Source organism: Pleurodeles waltl, chromosome 1_2, assembly GCF_031143425.1.
Source record: "Pleurodeles waltl isolate 20211129_DDA chromosome 1_2, aPleWal1.hap1.20221129, whole genome shotgun sequence".
Classification (NCBI taxonomy): Eukaryota; Metazoa; Chordata; class Amphibia; order Caudata; family Salamandridae; genus Pleurodeles; species Pleurodeles waltl.
In genome coordinates, this window is record NC_090437.1 from 474273151 (window position 1) to 474295232 (window position 22082).

The 22082-nt window shown below is 44.0% G+C and overlaps 1 protein-coding gene across 2 annotated transcripts in view; it reads right to left on the minus strand.

The window, feature by feature from the left end:
* Positions 1–19553, minus strand: part of MAML3 (mastermind like transcriptional coactivator 3) — a 533238-nt gene extending 513685 nt beyond the window's left edge. For both annotated transcript variants that reach the window (XM_069241004.1, XM_069240994.1), the window contains exon 1: positions 18068–19553. In XM_069241004.1, coding sequence (XP_069097105.1) covers positions 18068–18484 — 417 coding nt within the window. In that variant the 5' untranslated portion in view covers positions 18485–19553. The remainder of the gene's footprint in view (positions 1–18067) is intronic.
* Between the last annotated feature and the right edge of the window lie 2529 nt (positions 19554–22082).

Below are 22082 nucleotides of genomic sequence, written 5' to 3' on the forward strand. Positions count from 1 at the left end.
CATGTATATATATATATATATATATATATATATATATATATATATATATATATATATATATATATATATATATATATACACATACAGATTGTGACTGTCAATAGGCAAAGCCTCAAGTGAGTCACAATGTCCCTCCCCTTTCCTCAGCCATGGGAATAAATACCATATTGTAGTTTGCATATCTGCATGTGTGATTTATGCAAAGGTATTTCTTTATCCATACTTGTTTTAACAAATGAAAAGTTTTTTTTTTTTTACCAACTGTCAGTTGTGATTTACTGAGGGAATAAACTTGAATTTGAACTTTGCAGGGTAGTAATAAATGCAGCAATGTATGTTTATTAGTGGAGTTGCTCTAAATAATGTTATTGGTCCACATTTATTTTTATTTCACTGCCATGGCGCATATATATATATCTCCATATTCTAAGGTAACTATAACTCAAGCCCCCACCATGCACAGTTATCTGATCAATACTTTTACTGCAAATGTTACAGTGACATTATCAATGATGTTATCAAAAATGTAATGAGTGCCGTAATTTGTGTCGTAATTAGCAGTGCATGGGGAGGGCACGCGTTATAGTTACCTTAGGGCATGAGTTACAATTACTTGAGTTAACTCTCACTATAACTGGTGAATTTATATAGTTTGGTACATTTAAAATGTGAGCCTAACTAAAATGTCCCTGTAACCTTTTGTTTTTTTCAGTGAATTTCTACTTTTTTTGGTAAAGTAAATTCCTTTTCATTACTATATGTTAATGTAACCATCGCCATGCATGGCCAGTCCCTGCAGCCAATCCCACTAACCACCCAACTCCACGCTGCGCAAAGCCCTTTGGATGCGTGCAGAGAGAGTTGGCCACAGCCTGTCTCTCTGGGTGTGAGAACGTGTGACAGGGTGTATCTCGGGGTGTGTGTGGCTGTGAGAGTGTCTGTCTGGGTGTGAGAGTGGGTGCACCAGTGTCTGTGTGGGTCTGTGAGTGAGTATATGCGGGTTTTAGTGAGTCTGTGAGTGATGGTCTGAGTGGGTCTGTGAGTGAGTGTAAGGGTCTGAGTGGGTGTGTGACTGGGAGAAAGACTGAAAGAGAGTGAGAGACGGAGAGAGAGTTTTTTTAGGCTTTGATGTATGAACTTTTGAAGTGGAAAATAAATTAAATTATAGAAAATGACTACAGGCACACCTCGACTAGAACCCTCAACTTTCAGAGTGAGGGCCTGTGACCTCAACTATTACGCCACAGGTGACTCTTTCCTGTGCTGAAAGTCACTGCATGGAGATACCATTGCAATGACTCTCTCTCTTTCTTCCATCCCATTATGGGATGAAAGAGTGACAGGAACGCAGGGGGAGCCTCAAGACCCCTACGGTCCTAGCTGACTCCCCACATCCTGTGGGAGCGGTCATTGCTCCCGCAAGCAGGGAGCTGCTTTTAATAGCAGGTCCCTGCTTGCGGGAGCAATGTTTTCATCTGTCTTCCTGCACACCTATTTACGTGCCGGGAAGACAGATGAAAACTCCGCTTATTGCAAGGGAATGCTGTTTGACAGCTCTCTCTTGCAGAAAGTGGATTCTGTTTGCTATTGCTTGATAAGAGCTCTCATCTCCCACCAGGCAAAAGCAAACAGCTATATCCCGGGGGTGGGCACCCTGGGACTTAGCAGGAGCTGGCTCTGAGGGGTGGCGGTCCCCAGAGCCCGAATTGGTCCCCTGAGGGGGCTGTGCCCCCCCCCCCCCCCAAAAACCACTGCCCCAGAATATTTTGTGAAAATTCATCAACCAGCACCAAAGATATAGGCAAGTAAAAAACACTTTTTCTATAGAAACTAGGTCCTAACTGTAATATATATATATATATATATATATATATATATATATATATATATGTTAGACTTTTCATCCTTGGCGTGGTCTCCCTTAACTTTTTGCCTCTGTTCCCCAGGTTGTTGATGTGTGCTGGACTCTGATTTTACTGTTTTTGTTACTCTGGGCACTTTACCACTGCTAACCAGTGCTAAAGTGCAAGTGCTCCTGTTTAAAATGTGTACGTAATTGGTTCTCCATGATTGGCATATTTGTTTTACTGTTAAGTCCCTAGTAAAGTGCACTAGAGGTGCCCAGGGCCTGTAAATCAAATGTTACTAGTGGGCCTGCAGCACTGGTTGTGCAACCCACACAAGTAACCCTGTAATCATGTCTCACACCTGCCACTGCAGTGTCTGTGTGTGTATTTTTACTCTGTAAATTCGACTTGGCAAGTGTACCCACTTGCCAGGCCTAAACCTTCCCTTTTCTTACATGTAAGGCACCCCTAAGGTAGGCCCTAGGTAGCCCCAAGGGCAGGGTGCAGTGTATGGTTAAGGTAGGACATATAGTAATGTGGTTTATATGTCCTGACAGTGAAATATTGTTAAATTCGTTTTTCACTGTTGCAAGGCCTGTCTCTCTCATAGGATAATATGGGGGCTACCTTTAAATATGATTAAAGTGTAGATTCCCCTAGAGAGTAGATGGACATGTGGAGTTTGGGGTCCCTGGACTCACAATTAAAAAATACATCTTTTAGTAAAGTTGATTTTAAGATTGTGCCTCCTGTTGTTTGAAGTCTCAGGGACAGCAAAGACTTCTCTCTGCCAGCACCTGGAGTCTCTGGAGAGACTCCTGCACTGACAAGTGGTGCCCTATCCAGTCCCTGGGCCCTTGAAAGGAAAGCTGGTGGAAATCCAAGGAAATCGACTTCGGACGACTCCGGACCGACGCTGCTGCTGAATCCGGTAACGCCGCCTGCACCTGACACCGTGACCTTCGCTGGAACGCGACACTCTTCGCAGGCCCGTCGCCGCAGCAGCCCCGCTGAAGTCCGCGACTCCGTGGAAGTCGCCGCACCACGTCGTGACCGACGCCGCTTGAAGTGCACGGATTCAACGTTTCGCACAGACGCCGCGATTCCTGACTTCGCGCCTCGGCTTGTTTTCACTCTTCACCAAAGGTACTGTACTTGGGGGTCTACACGACTCCGTGTCCAGCGCCGCTGGTGTCGGCTTGTTGGGAACGACTCCGTCACGACGCCGTGTTAACATCTCATTGAAGCATTTTTGTTTCTAAGCGCTATTTTTGAGTTTAATCTTTAAAAATTCATAACTTGACTTGTGTATGTCAGATTTTTGTCGTTTTGGTCTTGTTTTGTTTAGATAAATATTTCCTATTTTTCTAAACCGGTGTTGTGTCATTTTGTAGTGTTTTCATTGAGTTACTGTGTGTGTTGGTACAAATACTTTACACCTAGCGCTCTGAAGTTAAGCCTACTGCTCTGCCAAGCTACCAAGGGGGTAAGCAGGGGTTAGCTGAGGGTGATTCTCTTTTACCCTGACTAGAGTGAGGGTCCTTGCTTGAACAGGGGGTAACCTGACTGTCAACCAAAGACCCCATTTCTAACAATATATATATACATACAAACACACACACACACACACACACTGAGATAATACACACTAGTATCAACAAACAGTATTAAAAACATTTTTTATTTTTCCATTAAAAACAAGGGTTTCTTCGCAGAACAGAAACTTTTTCTGTTACTTTAAAATGACTTTATGGCAAAATGATACTTTAAATGCATTCTGAAAAGCATTTGGTGTTTGCTTTTTGAAATAATGGCCTGACGTAAGCTTCCTCTCTTTCAACACAACTGGTCAAATGAGTATAAAATGCATTATTCAATCTAAGATCTTAATTTGAATGAACACTTACTACATACACCTAGGTTTATACACACATATACCTTGAGCAGAAAGCATAAACTCATAAGCAGTACATTTCTATTTACTGGAAGGCTTGGAGTAATCAATAAGAAGCCTGAAGTTATCTGGACAGCTTTAAATTAATTTTAAAATCTAAGGAAACGTTTCCACTAGTGAATTCCTAAGCACAAGCAAGGGCAAATTAATAACATTTTAGAGTAAAATCTTTTTTTCAAAACCATCAGTGACTATCTATAATACTTTTCAGTATTAAAACTGAATCCATAGGGTTAAAATCAATCTCTCTTCATCTATAGACATTGAAAAAACATTTTGTTTAAGTGTTGAAATGAGACAAGAAATAACTTTTTTTGTTTTAAAAACACTGAAATAGGCCATCTGTGATTACTCAAATAGCTATAACTTGATCCCTATAACATGATATTTATTACCTATTTTATATTACATGTTCTTTGAATCAGGAAGATGTCTATTGAAAACTAGCACATAATACTGCTGCAAACAGCAGTATAATGTACTCAGGGCCAGTGGAATTAAAAGAATCGGAGGCTGTGACATTTTCCACATCATTATGAACTTCTCTGAACTTGCAATCTGATTTTAACAAAAATATTTCAAACAGATCCAAAGTTACTAAAAACACTACCACTTGTGCTGCTGCATAGCGGAAGGCCGTTTGAAAAGGTTAACCGTCACCCTTTCAAGCTGCTGAATTCTATATTTTGCTGTTAAACTGATACTAATAAGTTGAAACCACAGCCACATAGTGTTAGCATATATAAAAAAAATGACAAAATAAAGTAATACTGACACAAAATATGCTGCATAATTGTCGTTCGCACCACATAATTTGGTGAACACCGATTCATAACTTGAGCATCCCCTGCCACATAATTCCAGTTTAGCTGACTGTACTCCTTTCCGGCTTTCTCGTTGCTTGTGATAATATTTTTGCTAAGTATGGAATATATGGAATTGGTATTCAAACCACTGCTGCAATTATATAAGTATTACACAAATACTAAAAACATTTATTGTCTCTATTTATGGTTGTCTATTGAATCATCTACTCTCCAATTCAATGACCACACAGTTTAGATGTGTCCTGTGACCAAAATACCCTTGCCTTTGTATTGGCAGAGCCACTGAAATTAAGCAACTGTGCGGCCATGGCTATTTTCACATACATATAGGCTTGCCACCTTTGCCACAAAATCCATAATTTGCTGCATAAACTGCAGAATTTAAAAAAAAAATAGTTTCTAGCACAAATGGTTCAAACATTTCTGAAAATGCGGCGACACGTGTTGCAGCGCAGTGGAAGGCCCTTTGAAAAGCTGGATTGTTCACCTTTCTGTTGCTTATTGCTATATTTGGGTGTTTAACTTTTACTAATGAGGTGCAACCAATGCCCAGACAGTGTTAACAAGTTTAATTAAAAAAAGGAAATAATGAAGTAATGCTATTTAAAAATGTGATGCATTATGCCACATTCTTGCCACTTCTTGTCCCACAATTTACTCAACATTGCTCCATAATTTGGCTCTGTCCTGCTGCATAATTACAGTGGCCTGAATACTGGGCACGGCTGTGCCTTAGGGACACTGGACAAAGGAAGCGCCACCCCAATAGTTACTGAGCGCAGTCTGCAACTGTGTCAACGGTGTACTGTGCATGCACCAATGCCCCGAGCCCTCACTCACAGTCATATTGAGCCCTGGGCATAGGACACGACAAATGCTCTTATCCTTCAATAAAGATATTTACCTTTCCATTCTTAAACATGTCAAAATTGTCAGTCTAAAAGATCTCATCGCCCAAAACCTTTATTTTATTTTAGTCGCTACCCCAATGCATCTTTATGGCACACCAGTGCTTCTTCACAGCCCTGCCAGATCCAGAAACCCGGACAGAAAGAAGGGGCCAAATAATTGGTGTTTTTATTTATAAAGCGCGTTAAACCAATAAGGCAAGAGAGAAGAAACCAGAAGAAAGTGAGAGAAACTGGCCCCCAAACCCACAATTTGGAAGCGTCATTGATAAAATAATAGCTAGAAACCCGAGGACGCTGTGCGCGGCTGAGTGTGAGGCGGAAGAAAGGCCGCGTGCGCGCCTTTAAGTGTAATCCCTTTAAAGCTCGACGCCACCAGCCTTGGAGGTGGGAGGAGTTTAGCAGGCGCACTCTGCCCTCCCAGCTGCACTTCCGGCAGCTCAGACAGCAGCAGTGCACGCCCACAGGGACAGGCCACAGACACCAGCACTAATTCACCCCCTCTCTCTTACAGCCCACCCCTAAAGAGGCAGCCCACACGGAAATACGAGGCAAGCAGCGAAACTACTCATCATGCCGGGGGGGGGGGGGGGGGGGGGCAGTAGCTTGTTTGAGGGGGCTCCAGGAGGCATGCTAACTCTACCGTAGGAAGTAACCACACGTCAAGTCATGCCACGCACGAAATAACTCCACATAAACACCAACATCCCCGAGCACAGTATGCCAAACAAGGCCAGCCCATATCTTAGCACTGCACACGGTACTGCAGCCAGGGCAGAAACTACAAAAGGAGTAGAGCAACGGCGACCAGGGTCCAAGGCAGTGTAGGCTGGCCGGAACGGAGTACAATTTACAGACATTATAGCTCTTCAAGAACAGAAGTGAAACTATTAGATTAAGGAGTATCAACTACACAACAGCGAATACATAAAAGGAGGTACTGTATACATTATTAGCAAAAAGCAAATGAAACCTACCCATATAAATGTTTGTATTAAGTAGGACAACTTTACAGCAGTAAAAGTAAAAGCAGCCAAACTAAATGTATGGTTGGCTCTATCATAGCCTATAAACCACATCAAATACTACAAAATCTCAGGTAACAAGATACCACATCACCTGCAGCACCACACTTCACCCTCCCTCACACGAACCCACGTCACCGAACACAGCCTTGCTCCTCAAAACAAAATTCCACACCAACCAATACCAGATGGCATCAGACCACAATACCTCCCACCACCCTATGGCATGCTCCGTCGCACCGCATCAAAACGTACCACACCATGATTCTTCTCACCACGCTGGTGTTTCTCCAACCGCCCCACTGAAGACCACAACACTGCTTGCTAATATAACTTTATATTCTGCCCGAACTGCACACTGCCTCGCGTTGTCCCAGGTAGAGCCACCCTGACAATATCCCCCTCCACCCTGTCCATGCCCCTTTCACATAACCAGTGTCGTGGTACACTGCTGTATCTGCCGGCCCCCTCCCAAGTCCATATACTGCTCAGTCGTCTAACTTATACCTAACTTGCGGCTGCGACAAACCATGCCGCCTGCTACACGTAACACCAGGAGCTTGTTCAAACCATTTGCAATGTACCCTTTCTCTTGCCTCCTTGTGTCGCGGACCACACATGAATGTATTCTGTATAGCAATGCCACTTTACGAAAAGTTCAATAAAAACATTTTAGAAAAGTATTTTCCTCACCATGTGACAGCTTAACGTTTACTATATAATTAACCAACCACATCACATAACACTGCTCTTTGCCAGTCTACGCCATCTAACACAACATCACTCGGCAATGCACAGCGCAATAAGCCACTACAAACCACCACGCACCACATCTCCCAGGCCAACAATACAACTACCCCTTCACATTATAAAACTTCCGGCCTGAAATTTGGGGACACTGTGGGACCACCAACTGCAAGATGAGGAGGGAAGACAAATGCATCTAACTCCTACACCACACAGCACCAGTGAATACCATCTCATCCCATAGATACCTCTAGTGACACCTGCACCCCTTCCAAATCTTGAACTTGTCATACTGGGTCTTCTGTTGCTCTATCGGAATACCAGCTGTATGACAAATTACGCATTATGTACATGGCTCCACTATTTCTATACCTATTTCTTTATGATGCTGAACCGATCATCAATGTTGTTGACAACTTTGTATTTTTCAATTGTCTTATACATTTCCCATCCATTCATTTATTTTCCTGTGCTTCTGTCATCGTCCTCAATCCTTCACCTTTGTTGTGATGTTCAGAAATTCTGTTCTGCATCATCCTACGAGTTCTACTCTCCTCTCTTTCTCAGAAGTTCTGTATCTCCTGGCACCCAAAATTCTCTTATACTCCAGCCGTTCATTCATGGTCTTCGGTTGTCTCTGCGGCTCTTTTCTACTGCTTGTTGGATCAACGTGCTCTCTACTAAATGCCCTTCCATATTCTTATCTAGTTATTTCTTGCTGATATGCAACCAGGCTATTGGCTGTTCATAACCATTATGTATTTGCTTGCCCTTTCTATTGTATACCTCCCACATATTGCAGCCATCTCCACCTCTGTAATTCATAACCACTGCTGTAAAGAAAGTAGTCTGCTATGTTTTACTGTCAGTCAATCCATACGTTGACCTCTACCTGGTGTTCACGCCCCTTTGTTTGGTACAGTGCTCTGAAACTCCGTCGAGTGGAGTTAGTGCTTTAAAGAAAACAAATAAATCAATACATTATGGGTACAAACATCCAGGTTAAACCTGTAAATCATGAAACCTAATCCCCTATGGATGTACTTCCTTTAGGCTCAACCCACCCTTGGGGTTATAAATATCAACAGTACCAAGCAGGAAGTGAACGTAGTAAAGACTGTGTTTTATAAATACTCCAAACTCTAATCATCCCGAGCCTTGAAATCCATTGAATCTAGAGTCCCCCAAAGCACTCAACGTCTCCTAGTACTCTAACACTTAAATGAGACCACCCTGCTCATATCAGCTCACTTTTAAGAAGTAAAATTAATTCAAATTTTATACACAATGGTTAATTTGTATGACGAAAAAAAATGCAGGGTCCAAAATTGTGTTAGAAGCACACAGCCGGCAGTATCGAAGGTCAGGGTGCAGAAAACTAAGACTGTAGTTGTGATTTCACCTCATGCATTTTTAATCCACTTCCAGACAATCCCTGCCTCTTTACTTCACTCTTCCAGGTTCTTTTTCATCCCCTTTATCACTGTTTTACCATCTTTCACTTCCTCCTTCGTTACCCCTTTTGTGTTTATCCCTCTCTCTTACTCTGCATCAAAGTTTGTTGAAAAAAATAGGTTCTGGTCACTAAAAATACCTGTCGGTGAGCCCCAGCTGTACCACCTCCTCAAATTAAGCACCGTATACAGATGACTTTCTAATCCACCTCTGCCCAAGTCATCAGGTGAGGAAGCAATCAAAAGGACTGGCACAGAACACATCCACCAATGGGGTGACTTTCAATCCTATGGGCTGCTCTGGCAAAGATCGATAAGAATAGGGGTGGCCTCGATTAAGCAGTACGAACTGACCTGAAGACATGCCGGTAAGTGATTAAGCAACTCTTATGAAATTTGAGTGAGCCACTGAGCTTTAAAATAGATGCCTTTTCAAAACTGCACTGGTTATCGTTACGATTCGTATACATATAATCACAATAGCGGTCTTCAAATTGTTATTGTTATATTTTAAGTAAAAGTTTCAAATCAATAAAATTAACTTTAAAAAATGCACTTCTACCACTAGACGAAAAGCTACAGTCACTTGAACGGGACAAAAGTTTAAATCCAAATAACTGGCAATATCCTGACATGTAATCTTAATTTGGAATGGTGAGTGAGTTAGGAACCACCCGATCTCCAACTTTATAGGTGAAACATCTCTGGACAGGTTTAACCAAAGATCCCTGCTTCGTCCACTGTATCACAGTACTCTCTAAAATTATTACTCGTCATCTCACGATGATTAGAAGGACCCTACCTTGACTCCAGATATAACTTGCTAGAGCCATGGTCCAACCCCAGGTCAACTATGGAAATGTCATCTACCCAGCAACACACAAAAAAAGACATCCTCAAACTTCAGTGGATGCAAAATCAAACAGCTAAACTTTCAACTCTTCAAATTGAACAGCTATTTTCACATTACCCCTGCTCTCGAAAAATAACAATGGTTCACACTTGCCAAGAAAATGAAGTTCAAACCACTTTGAACAAATTTAAAAAAAACAAGGGATACTGACCCAAAATACCCTGAGATCAGGCAAAAAAACGGAATCGCTCCAAATGGATTCATTTAAAAGACACCAGAATAAACAGAATTATTTGGTGCCAGACCATGAAACTCACTAAGCCAAGACCTGAGAAATTAACCAATTTTAACTTCTTCTTTAAAAACCAAATTTAAAACAAGACCCTTAAGAAAGGTTTTCTTGGTCTGAAAAGGTGCCACAGAGTCAACCCCTCACCACTCTAAATAGAGAACATGCTCCAGAGAAGGGCAAAACATTCTACTATGAAGCATGGCAAACAATATTCACAGGAGGGATTTCATAAGTCTGTCAATAATATACTTTACTATTAGGCAACTCAATTTTGCTCGTTTTACCTCCCTCATAACAAAAGGCAGAAGGGCTTTGCATTGTTGGGATGTCATATCCAAATTTTAGAATACACACTGATTTTGCAACCTGTGCCTTAACCCACAGAGTTGTTGTTTTATTATTACAAATGGTGGTGTTGCCTAAAGTGATGGAAACACAGATGGTGACCCAGCATGCGGGGAAAGCTGCACGGCGTACCCATTCGCAAACTCCAGCAAACCATGGCAACCTCATGTAGAAACTAATTTTAACAGGACATAGGAACGGGAGAGTTTTTTGTTTTTTTTGGTACACGACATTTGTAAATTGAGAATTGTAGTAGTACTTAGAAAAGAAGTTGCTAGGTTTACCAAAAGCAATGTTACTCACTGCATTAATCTTAAATGAGTAAAAAGGGTTGCTAGGTCTTGCCAGAATTCGAATGCAGGATGCATTCAATCTATGAGAATCATTTCAGCTCCAATAATGGAGTCTGAAACAGATTGGTTGGGGAGTCAGTAATGGAGCACACTATCCAACAGTAAAACTTGATACAACGCATGCCCTGGCATTGGAGGTCACATGATATCTCGTTCATTTCTTGTCCAGAGCTCGCTAACATAATAGTGCCAGAATACTAACCAGGTGTCCAGGACTAGGCGGGACGTTCCAGAGTTTTTGATGTGTGTACCAAGAATCCTTCACTTTTCATTGGATCAAACAAGTGTGAGCGTTGATATGTCAATAAAACGAGCACTACGATTTGAGCTTGTGCTAACATTTGCTGTGTTTACATTGTCCTCCATCTTGTCTCAACATCACAATATATCACTTGATAACTGATGTTGAGTCTGGTTCTAAATAAAACTTGTCTAGTTTAACTTGAGTAAGCTTAAAGTGTTTTTAGAGAAATGTCCTAGTGAATCGAGGACAGCTCTTACTGCCCCAGGCTTATACTAAACAACATATCAGCTTAACTGCACAGCTACGCCTGTGAGAATAGTTTAATATCAATGTACCACTTTTCTGAGAGAATCCTCAAATGTATTCTGTAGTAAAATGTTACTTCTAGGATGTTTCCAAAACCCTGAGAATCATGTATTCCCAAAGAATGTATGGACACCTGTGTCTTAAACACTATACAAGAGTGTGGATTGTCTTAGCAAGGGAGACCCCCCCATCCACAACCTTAGAAGGTGAATCTGTGCCAGATTTCGCTTAGAACTGTGGATGAGGAATAACTGCCTCAAGTACAACACAGACGAGGCAGAAGCCTTGATCTTTGGCAGTGACAACTCCTCCTGGGACGCCTCCAGCTGTCCCACAGAACTGGGGCCACTCCAACCCCAGCTGAGCATGCAAGGAATCTCAGCATCATCCTGGACAGCAAACCCACCATGAGGTCTCAAGCCAACGCAGTGTCATCCTCCTGCTTCATCATCCTGCTCATTTTACGTACGATTTTCAAGTGGCTTTCCCAAAACACAAGACCACCATCACCCAACCCACTGTCACCAGTCGACTTGGTTACAGAAACACCCTCTATGTGGGAATGGAGGTTCATCTAGTTCAAAGAAAACAGACCACATAGAACGCAGCAGCACGCATTCTGGATCTCCCTCGTTGCTTTCCCCCCACCTCAAAATACTCCACTGGCTCCCGGTTCAGAAGAGATGCCAGTTCAAGTTCTTCACCTGGACTCTCAAGGCCCTGCACGACTCCGGACCTGCCTACATCAACCACAACTTGAGAATCTACAAACCCTCCAGACACCTCTACTTTGCCTCCCTCCCGCTGGCCCATACCCCTCCCATACAACGCAGCACAGCAGGATGACACTCCTTCTCCTGCCTTCCAGCCAAAGTCTAGAATGGCCTCCCCTGCACATCAGGACCTCCCCTTCCCTACAGGAGTTCTGTAGGTCACTGAAAACCTAGCTCTTCAACTCAGACCCTGGACCCTACCAGCACCTGGGTACGCTCACAGATGACAAGTCACACTCTACAAGTCGACTAATTGATTCAGTGATTGATTACTACGTTTTCACTTATATGCTTCGCTGCAAAATTGCTCATGGCAATTTTCTTTATTCTGCCAATTCATTCTTACATAAGGTATTGGAACAAGAATCTTTGTCTATTATTCTTATGAGAATGTTTCAGCATCATTGTAGGACTCCTCCTAATTAAATAGATTGTTCCAGTGGGAGAGCATTAAAGTCTATATTGGACGTACTCCTGTCTTAGATGTTGGGGCGTCCTGTGAGTTAGGATTGAATATAGATTGAGCACCAATACAAGTCTCGTTTTTGCAGAAGAAAGGGTGAGCATCAACATTAGAGTTAACAGGGCGATGAGTTTCCCAGTTTGGACACCCACCCTTCTAACCAAAACAAAGCCCACTACATGACTGGATGATGATATTTTTTCTGGTACACCCAGATCACGTCAAAACACAGAGGTAACTATCAGAAAGCAAACATTCACAAATGTTATGAATAAACGTGAACCATTTTTAATCATCTTAACACACTTTCTTGAAAAGATCAATTTGAGATCAGTCTAATGCTTATCTCAATAATATTTCATAGTCCTCATAACCCTCATTACATACTATTCACAAATTGCTCATTGCACATTTGTGTTACAAAGCATTGAAGGTTTACATTTTTTCATTCTACCAAAAGCATTTGCTGGCAGTCAGAGGAGGATGAAAACAAGATGACCGAGTCTAAATATTTGCATCGCTCCTGTGATGCCAGACCGCCTGCCTGTGCACCTGCAAATTCTCATGTGAGGTGGGAAAGCAAAAGGTGTGATAACCCACTTCTGGACACAGAATCACAAAATCAAAGAATAGCAAGGATCCCCAGGAGACTCCAGCCTATGACCGCGGACCTTTAAACAGGGTGCCCTTGCTCAAATGTTACGCATGCTTTCGTTTTTATTGGCCCTTTTCTTCAACACAAATCGGCGTAGGCTGCACAGAGACAAAGCCCTACACAACTAGAATACCTGAACAACCGCACGCACTTTCACCAACCCGCCAGACACCTACGCTTCGCCTCACTCTCACAAATTCCCTGCATCCGCAAAAGCAAAACTGGGGGTCGCTCATTATCTTACATCTCAACCAAGACCTGGAACGACCTCCTTCTACACATCAGAGCTGCTCCTCCTAATTTCTTGAATTCCACAAAAAGCTGAAGACTTGGCTCTTCGTATTAACACCTTGGAGACACAAACCTACACACCTGCCCAAGCACCTGGATACCCTCTTGGGTGATTAGTGCGCTATACAAATCAATATAACATAACAATCAGAAGAAAGTGCTGTAAAGACTTGGTGTGCCTCCTTTCGTCAATCATGCCTCACGACAGACGGGTGGGCATTTTGGGGTGAGGGCAGGCTGTGTAATATAATAACTTAATGTTTCGCAATGTTACATTATGTAAAAAAACCTTTGGGCATTTCTCACAGCTACATCAAGTCTCAAGGACGGACTTTGGACGGATGTAAGATCCTACAAATTCAATGCAAACCCACATACACTTCTTGCGCCTGCCTACCCCAATAGCCGCCTAATTTTCCGGCGGGGTGCGTAATGAGCTGGTCCAGTCCAGGTTTCTTCTTTGAATTAAGGAACTTGTAGCCCTGGCTATAGAATGGAATAAAGACTACACTTCCCAGAATTCAAAGAGAAAACTGGACTGAACCAGCTATTCGCGCATACGCCGGGGAAACTTGACAGGGCCTAATCTGTGTTTAAACGTTATTAAAACGCTTTCCTCATCTCAAATGGGAGATCAGAGTTCTCAAGTTGTTTAATGTCGGTTCTCCTCAGGTTATCCTGGCCTGTTTTATCCTTGGCAAATTCCTGCTAGTTGCAGTTTCACGTCTACCATTGTACCTCTGAATGTGAAAAAGTACTCAATGAGCTGGGCATAGGTGGGTTTGGACAATCGCTTATCTGTTCTTTAAGACAATCAAAACTTGCTGAAATTGACATACTGCAGTCTCTGTGTCCGCGGTCGCTGCTAACATATACTCCACCTCTCAATTGTTTATCTTGTGGAATGCTGAACCTTGTAATGCTATTTTAATTTAACTAGCAGGCCCTTCTCATCGGACTAAAGAGGTTTTTTTTTAGTTTCAGATCACAGACCAGCCAGTAAAGCGTCACGTGGCTTCAAATGGTTTCCATGCACACAAAAAAATAAAAAATACACGTTTTTACAAACTTGCCTGGCCTATCCCGGTTTTTCGGTTTCAAAATCTTGTCACCATACAGGACGCTAAACATTAAAAAGATCGGAACAGACTCCTCAACCAGTGGCGCACCGCTAAATAAAGGTGCCACTGAGGCTTCCGCGTGTCACAAATATTCATAGTCCTGAGGGTGACTGGGGAGGGCAGGAGGGTTCGCAGGGGCCTGTGTCGCGCCCCTTTGTTCAAACCTAAGGGACAAAAGTCAACTTGGAGCTGCGTCATGTGTGCAAAAATAGGAGCATGAATGAGGCTCCCGCGCGGAGCTCTCGCTTTCAGCCCCAAAGCCTAACTTCTTTTTCTCGACATCCTACATCTTAGCCAGGCACGTGCATGCTCGGCCCTCAAAGTATCCCTACAAAATCAGCAATGTCCCCGCATGACCAGAGCGCACAATGGAGGAGAAAACAAGTCCTAAGGGGGCTGTTTTTGCAATCGAGCCAAGGAATCACGTTACACTGAAAATACACACAGCTCCTGGGTCCCTCCCACACGGCGCTCGTCCTCTCCCAAACTTTGGAGAAGGCGGAGGGTAAGAGCTGGCTACAGCTCAGTAGAGAATAAACACAGCCCTAGGGCCCGCCCCTTAAACCAGAGCTCTGGGAGGGGAGGCAGCAGGGCTTTTAAACTTCGGGGAGTACCATAACTTTCATAAAAAAAAATAAAAATCAGCATAAACTGATAGAGCGCATGAATAGCTGGGGAGATCGCACGGTCCCATCTTCAGATGCAAACAGTGCTTGTTACAGGAAGTTCAGGCACAGAGAGAATCCGGTTACGTTGATAGCCCAAGGCGGCCCCTTCCCCCAGCTACCTCCCCTCCGCACAGGAAATGTTTGTGTCTGAAAGATCAGGAGTGCAGATCCACTGCCCAGGGAGCGACACCGTTCAGTGCACTCAAAACATTAGACTCAGTTGCCTGTACCACCTGACAATGAATCCTTTAGGGGCTGGGTGCATTCAAGGCGCTACATGAAAGAAGCTACGTTACAGCGCTGGATCACAAGAACGTCTTTCCGAAATGCAGCCAGCAGACATATGCGCCCCACCCTAGTGAGAGACGGTAACCAGCGGGCCGAAACAAAACGGAACCAGGCCAAGAGACACAGATACTTAAAAAAATAAGCTTCGGAACCCAATGGCGCCATCGAGAGGGCACGAGGAAAAACTATCAGGTCTATGTATCTTTTAGATGTATTTCCCATCGATTTGATTGATGGTTCACGTATATCCGTGTTTCACATTCAACGAGGTACTAAGTGAAGCAGTGACATCGGGGTCACCTTTAGCCGTTTTATTTCTTAACCTGACCCACAACTCTGCGTCGCAGGAACACACAACTGAAAGGACAAGTTAAGTAATTTAGATTACGCCTGGCAAAAAAAAACAAAAAACTGACAGGCAGAAAGAGTTTATAATGTCACTGCTCTCGACAGCTCTGCACTAGCTGATAATGTCCCCGCAGAAAACGGCGGCTTGTTCAAACGATCTTGCCGTTGTCGTCCAGGGTGTTGTTTAGTTTTACCCCTACACTCCATAAGCATTTCCTTCTGTCGCTCCTGCTTATTTATTTTTAGTGACTGCACTGAGTTACTTAGGGTCAGAATCCTACTAGCAAACTCTGCCTCCTACCTTTAAAATGATAAATATAGTTAACATGACCCCAGGCCCTTTCTTCTCAGCATCCTTACCAAGCTATCCACGCATGGCTAGCCTGCTTTGTGCGTCCTGTTTCCCTTGCTGCTCTGAGCGAACTACAGCAGAGGCGCTGTTTGCTTTTCGTTTCCCTTGATGGTTAATTCAATAAACCACATATGCAGCTCCTCTTCAATGTGTATTTGCATGTCGGGGGGCAACTGCAGTGAGTTTAAAATGAAGAACCTGCCTGTCACTGGCCAAGCAGAAATGAATGGACTTATGAAGAGGTTTTTCCTTGTAGATCTTAAATCTGCCCATGAATTATAATGGGTCTCAATTAAAATGCATCTGTTTCACCTCTCTTTACAAACGCCTGCTGCTAAGGTACTGGCCACGGGCATGTTGGTTAAGAATGGTGGTTGTCGGGGGAGGGCGGGTGCTGCAACGCGACCCGTGTCCAAACTGCGAGGGCAAACAGAATGCAAGGGGGCTGGCTACGTCCCTGATAATTCCAGAGGGCTGCGGGGGAGGGAACCGAGCGACCCCCTTCCAGATGCGCCGACCTGGATGGGAAAAGAACACATTAAGTGAGGTGGAGACCGGAGCCAGGAGCGTGTATGTCTGTGCACGACTCCCTGCCTGCGATTGAGGGGGCGTGCAGTGTGGGTACACAGTACCAGCTCCTCCCCTGGAAGCAGTGCGCAGTCACCGAGATCACCACCTTATTTTTACAGTGAAACACACCCCACTTGTGGGCGCGGAGACTGGTGCACCTGAAAGTAAAAAGTATAGAGGCGGTTACACTGTTCAAAAAAGGGCATTGTCAGTGACCGGCCCACCCGCATACCACCTCGTGCACTAGGACTGAGCCAGGCTGCAGTACTAGCAAAGAAAGTAAAGTGTGTGCGTACATGTGACGGTAAGCCCAGCAGGCACAGGCTGTCATCCCGGATTCGCCACTCACTTGTGCAAATACTGTGTGATGCTTCGCAAACCGGGAGGCAAGCAAACAAATACCTCTCGGTGTTCAGAAAGCATGCTGATTTATAAATCTGCTACAAATGTGTACACATCTAGGTTACACATTCGGTAAAAGCATTTAAAATGAAACACTGTCAATTACCACGGACTGAGCACTTCCAGTCTTATGCTGTAAAACAATGACTACACCACAAATGTGGGACATGAAGGAAAAAAAGATCTGAGCAAACCCTGAATGTTCCCAAGTAGCGACACTGTAGCCCCGTAACAGATAAAGGTCTGGGTTAAATTGTATTCAAACACACGCCACTATGTGTCACAACAAGGTTACAGGTCTCCTACACAGGAGACACACGTTTGTCTAAAGTTTTCACATCCACGGTCCGCTGACGGTAACCCCGCCCCCCGGTACTCCCCGCCCCACCACCACTTTTTTAATGTAAACACAACACCTCTGTACCATGCCAAATGAGAGAAGGTTTCCCAGTCGTGATAGGATAGTGCAAGCACTTCCTCTGGGGCAGCAGCGTTAAGTGCTCTCTTGCTCCAAGAAGCGCCACAATTTACCCATCGTAATCTAAGAAAATGTAGCAAATGTAGAAACGAGAGGGTAAGGTTCGCGCTATTCTAGCACTGCAAGAGGAATGCAAAGCACTTCGAGGCATGAAAGACAGCGTGGGAACAACGTTGTAAAAAGAATGCATAAATGTACAAACTTGCTTAGCAATTTTGAACCGGCTCAATGCGCTTTGTAGCATCCAAGGATGCAGGTCCTGGGCCCTCGCAAATCTATACAGGTGGCCACCATGTATTAATTAGCAACTTAATATATATTGCTACTTAATATATATTGCTATACAGCATTTGATACAAAATTTAAAGCAGTGCATGCGCTGGGTCCCACCCCCCGTGGTGACCTGCCGGGTAGCTACCCTTGGCCCGGTGGACACCACAAGGAGCGTGGTCCATGGCAGTGTGGCCCCCTTTGTGTCTCTACGCCCACTCCCAAGGTCTTACCATGATGAGCGTGTGGTTCCGCTGCTCGGTCGCCTCCGCCTGTTCCTTGCCAGGCTGCTGCTTGTTGCCCCCGGGGCCCCCTGACCCTCCGGGCCCCTTCCGGTTGCGTTGCTCCAGGCTCCGCTGGTACAGGCTCACCGTGTCCCGGCGCTCCAGGTCGCGCTGCTCCGTCTGGCCGTGCTGGTAGCGGCTCTCACAGTGGCCATGGTGCCGCCGGCAGCCTTCGATGCGCTGCCGCAGCCGCTCCACCACCGCGCTATGCTTGGGCACGGCGCCGCTGCAGCCAGTGCCCGGCGCATGGGGGGGCGGCGCGGGGCTGCCGCTGTCACTGCCCAGGGCACCGAGCAGGGCGGCCCCTCCGCCCACCAGGCACAGGCTGGAGGAGGCAGCAGCAGCGGGGGCCGCGTAATCCCCCATGCCGCTCCCCGCACACACTATTTTGGAAGAAGTTTTCTGGGCCACCGATGGAAAGACACCCCCCAACGCCACCACCCGCTCTTTCTGTCCTCTTCACCTCCTCTCAAGCCGGGAGCTGGTGGTGGGGGTCACACGAATACATGCCCCTCATGCAAGACGGTGGGTCTCCTTCCAGTCTGGGAAAAAGCGTGCAATAGTCAATCTCCGAAGAGTGAAGGGGCAGGAAGAGATATTGAGGCAGCTCCAGTGCCCCGATAGCAGGGTCCAAGCCCTTCGCCAGGCTCCCTTTCTCCAGGAGCCGCCGTGGGGTCAGGTTGAACACCTCTTGTTAAACTGTCTCCTTCCAACCAGGAAAAAAAAGTGACTCTCCGAAGAGTAGGAGGTTGGCAGGAAGAGGGACGACTGAAGCTGCTCCTGTGCCCCTTCGCACCTCACTCGCTGCCTGCTTTCTTCCTCTTCTTCATCTTTGTGCATTCCACTTTTTGGGCAGAGGAGCTCCAGGGGGGTCGGGGCATTCTTTCCAAATGCAAAAATCCAGCGTGTTTACGAGCAGCAGAGATCAGCGGGTCCAAGAGTCCACTGGGGTGCGATGCGCTGTATGAAAAGTTGTTTTCAAAGAAACATTAAGATTCCCCAGTGTGAAATCCCATCAAAGTCAGTGCCACACTGCTTCTGCAAGGTGTGATACTCAATCTATAAGAGACTCGTGGTGTGTACAGACAAGAGCAATGCCACATCAGACCACGCAAAAATGAGCAAAAGATGAGTGTCCTCAGTAAGTTACTGTTCTTTCAAAACAGCGTTCCCATCACAAAAATAAAAAGTTTGCAATCGACCACCCAAGCGGGTGTAAAACAACTTTCAAGACTCGGTTTTAATTGTGAGGTGTGCGTACATGCAGGGGGGAACGACAGTAACAACGGGAGGGTAAAAACATCACAGTAAACGAGTTTAAACTGAACTGGGTCCGGGCCACTAGCAAAGAGGTTTCTGGCAGAGCTGCCTGGCGTGCGTGTGTTAAGCTGCTGCTGTTCCTCCCGCTACTGCCACCATCACAATGAGCCGAGGCCGGACGCCGCCTCCCACAGGCAGGCGGAGGGATACCTCCGGCACTACTGTAAACACCAGACAGAGGACGGCAGGTCTTGCAGAAACGCCGTCACGCCAATCTACAACCAAAGAGGCAGCGTCAAACGCGGCGGCCATCTTGTAGCGTTATGATGCGCCGTTTAATTACTGTACAACCTGTCCGCCCAAAACACCTAGCGTGTCCAAATCGCACAAAATGTCAATAGAAAGGTTTGCTTATCTTGCAGAGTTTTTTACCATGTAAAAGCACTATGCTTTTGTACCGTACATCATATTAATAATACAAAATCCATCCAAAACATGGTTTATTTGTACATCGGGAAACATTATGTAGAAACGTTTCTGATTCAACAATTTTAATACTTTCACGAGTGACCGACTACACAGTGAAGTTTCCTTGCTTCGTCTTTTTTTGTTGATTCCTATTGGGCTGTGGGGTCTATTGCACGCGGTGGGAGGGACGTCCGTCACTCCGAAGAGCATGCATAAAACACTAAGCAGTTTTTATTTAGAACAGGAGCGCCTCTCGCAGCTTTCCTCCATCTACTCGCCTCCGATTTCAGCTATTTAACCTACGCGAACGTAGATGCGAGCCCCGGGGGTCTCAGCGGACAAGCGGCTGCATGGGCAGTGGTTAACATTCGACCCACCTCCTGCATTGTTTAGATGCGATACTGAAGAAGGTTGAGATGTGATATATTTAAGAGCTGGTGCAAGCGTCATAACACAGCATTATGTTCACAACGAAAGTAATAAATAAATAACATTTTGATTATTGTTATCGCTGATTGATATTTACAATCTACAGTTTACCACTGCTACTAATGATAACATTTGGAAGCAGAAAAGGCGTTTTTCAAAGCTAAATTGTGGGAATGACTGGATTATTTGCTGGTAATCTTCGTAAATAAATATTTAAAAACTTTTTTAAAATGTAAAACTACACTTAAAAGTGTGTCCATTCTGGGGAGATAATACAAAGCATAAATTAACTGACCAAATACTTCAATTTCTGAAAAATATCCAGTAAGAAACTTTGTTGTTTATCAGCAAGTGCCTGATACAGAAATACAATTGTGCTCATCTTCATGGGAGAGAGAATATATCTACTGATCAAAAGGAATTCTCTTGCAGAAAGCTAGTACTGCTTTGACTCCACAATTTTGACACCCTAAAATTTACCTCAGCAGGACACACCCTAGTTTCGATGAGTTGGAGGTGATGCTAAACCTCAATTTCGTAAGGCAATGTGACCCAGCTGAAAGGCACCTCACCATATATCAAAGATATCAGAAATTCAGTTGATTAAATGAAGGACTCACCCAATAACTAAGTTCTAGATCAGTGGAATGGTTAAAGAGTTTTATTACACAATTCAAAAGTGAGGCAATACAAGTCAATGCAACGAAGGCTCTCAAAAAGTAGGTAATACAGAGTAATCAAAAAATATTCAAAGTCCCAAATGGGAAGCGAAGTAAAGAAAGAAACAGACAACATCCCTAGTAGAACAGGAAAGTCTCTGTCTCACCCCCAAAAACATTTTTATATATGATGTTCGAATATGTAATTAACAGAACAGCAGACTCACTTTGGTGTGAGTGAATGTATCATTTCATTAGCAAATCAGCAACAGTCTCATAACTGTTAACTGTTAACTGGAGCTGCTAAGACAAACTAAATGCATGAACAACAACATATTATATGAATGGGCACGCAATCTAGTGGAAAGACCTGGAAGAAATAGTTGCAGTTGGTGACTGAGCCGAGGAAAGTTAATCGAAAACAGCATAAACAATGACAGTGGAAATACATAAATAATATTCTACTTGACAGCGTACTGCAGAAATGACAGGCAGTGAGATGTGGAGGGGATAACAAGGTTGGTGGCTAGGTCCAAATTTTGACCTAGTTGACAAGAGTCAGGAAAATGCACTTGTGCACATCATAAACAAATTGTAACAAAACCTATATCAGTGTGTACATGTGTATTCAAGTGGGAAAATACGCCTTGCACATTGTTAATAATGCACACAATTAGAAAGAAAAATCTTTAACAACTATCCCCTTTTGATTTTTCTATAATCACTAAACACACAATCAAATTAAATTAGTATGCAATTATAATTTGATCCCACTATCAATATTAGCTGGTTGTATGCACAATACTTGGCATCCTCCTTCTCAAATTCTTTTCTTTTTCTCTTGAATGATTTTCCTTTGTCTTCACACTTGTACAAATGTTCAGAAAATGTGAACAAGAAAAACAGGACAATTGCACAAATCAGTACATTTATAACAGGTGTTAAGATTAACCTAAACCTTTCGACCACCTAGTCTATCAAACAATTCCCCAAACTTGCTAAAACCCTTTCCTTTCATGCTAACCAAGGAACCTACTGCTTCCCACAAGCCATGAGCTTCTAAAGCTTGGACTTCACGAGACATACTGTTTTTTCAAAGTTTTATTTATGCATTTATCAACAATAACAAAAAAACGAATATTGGCATA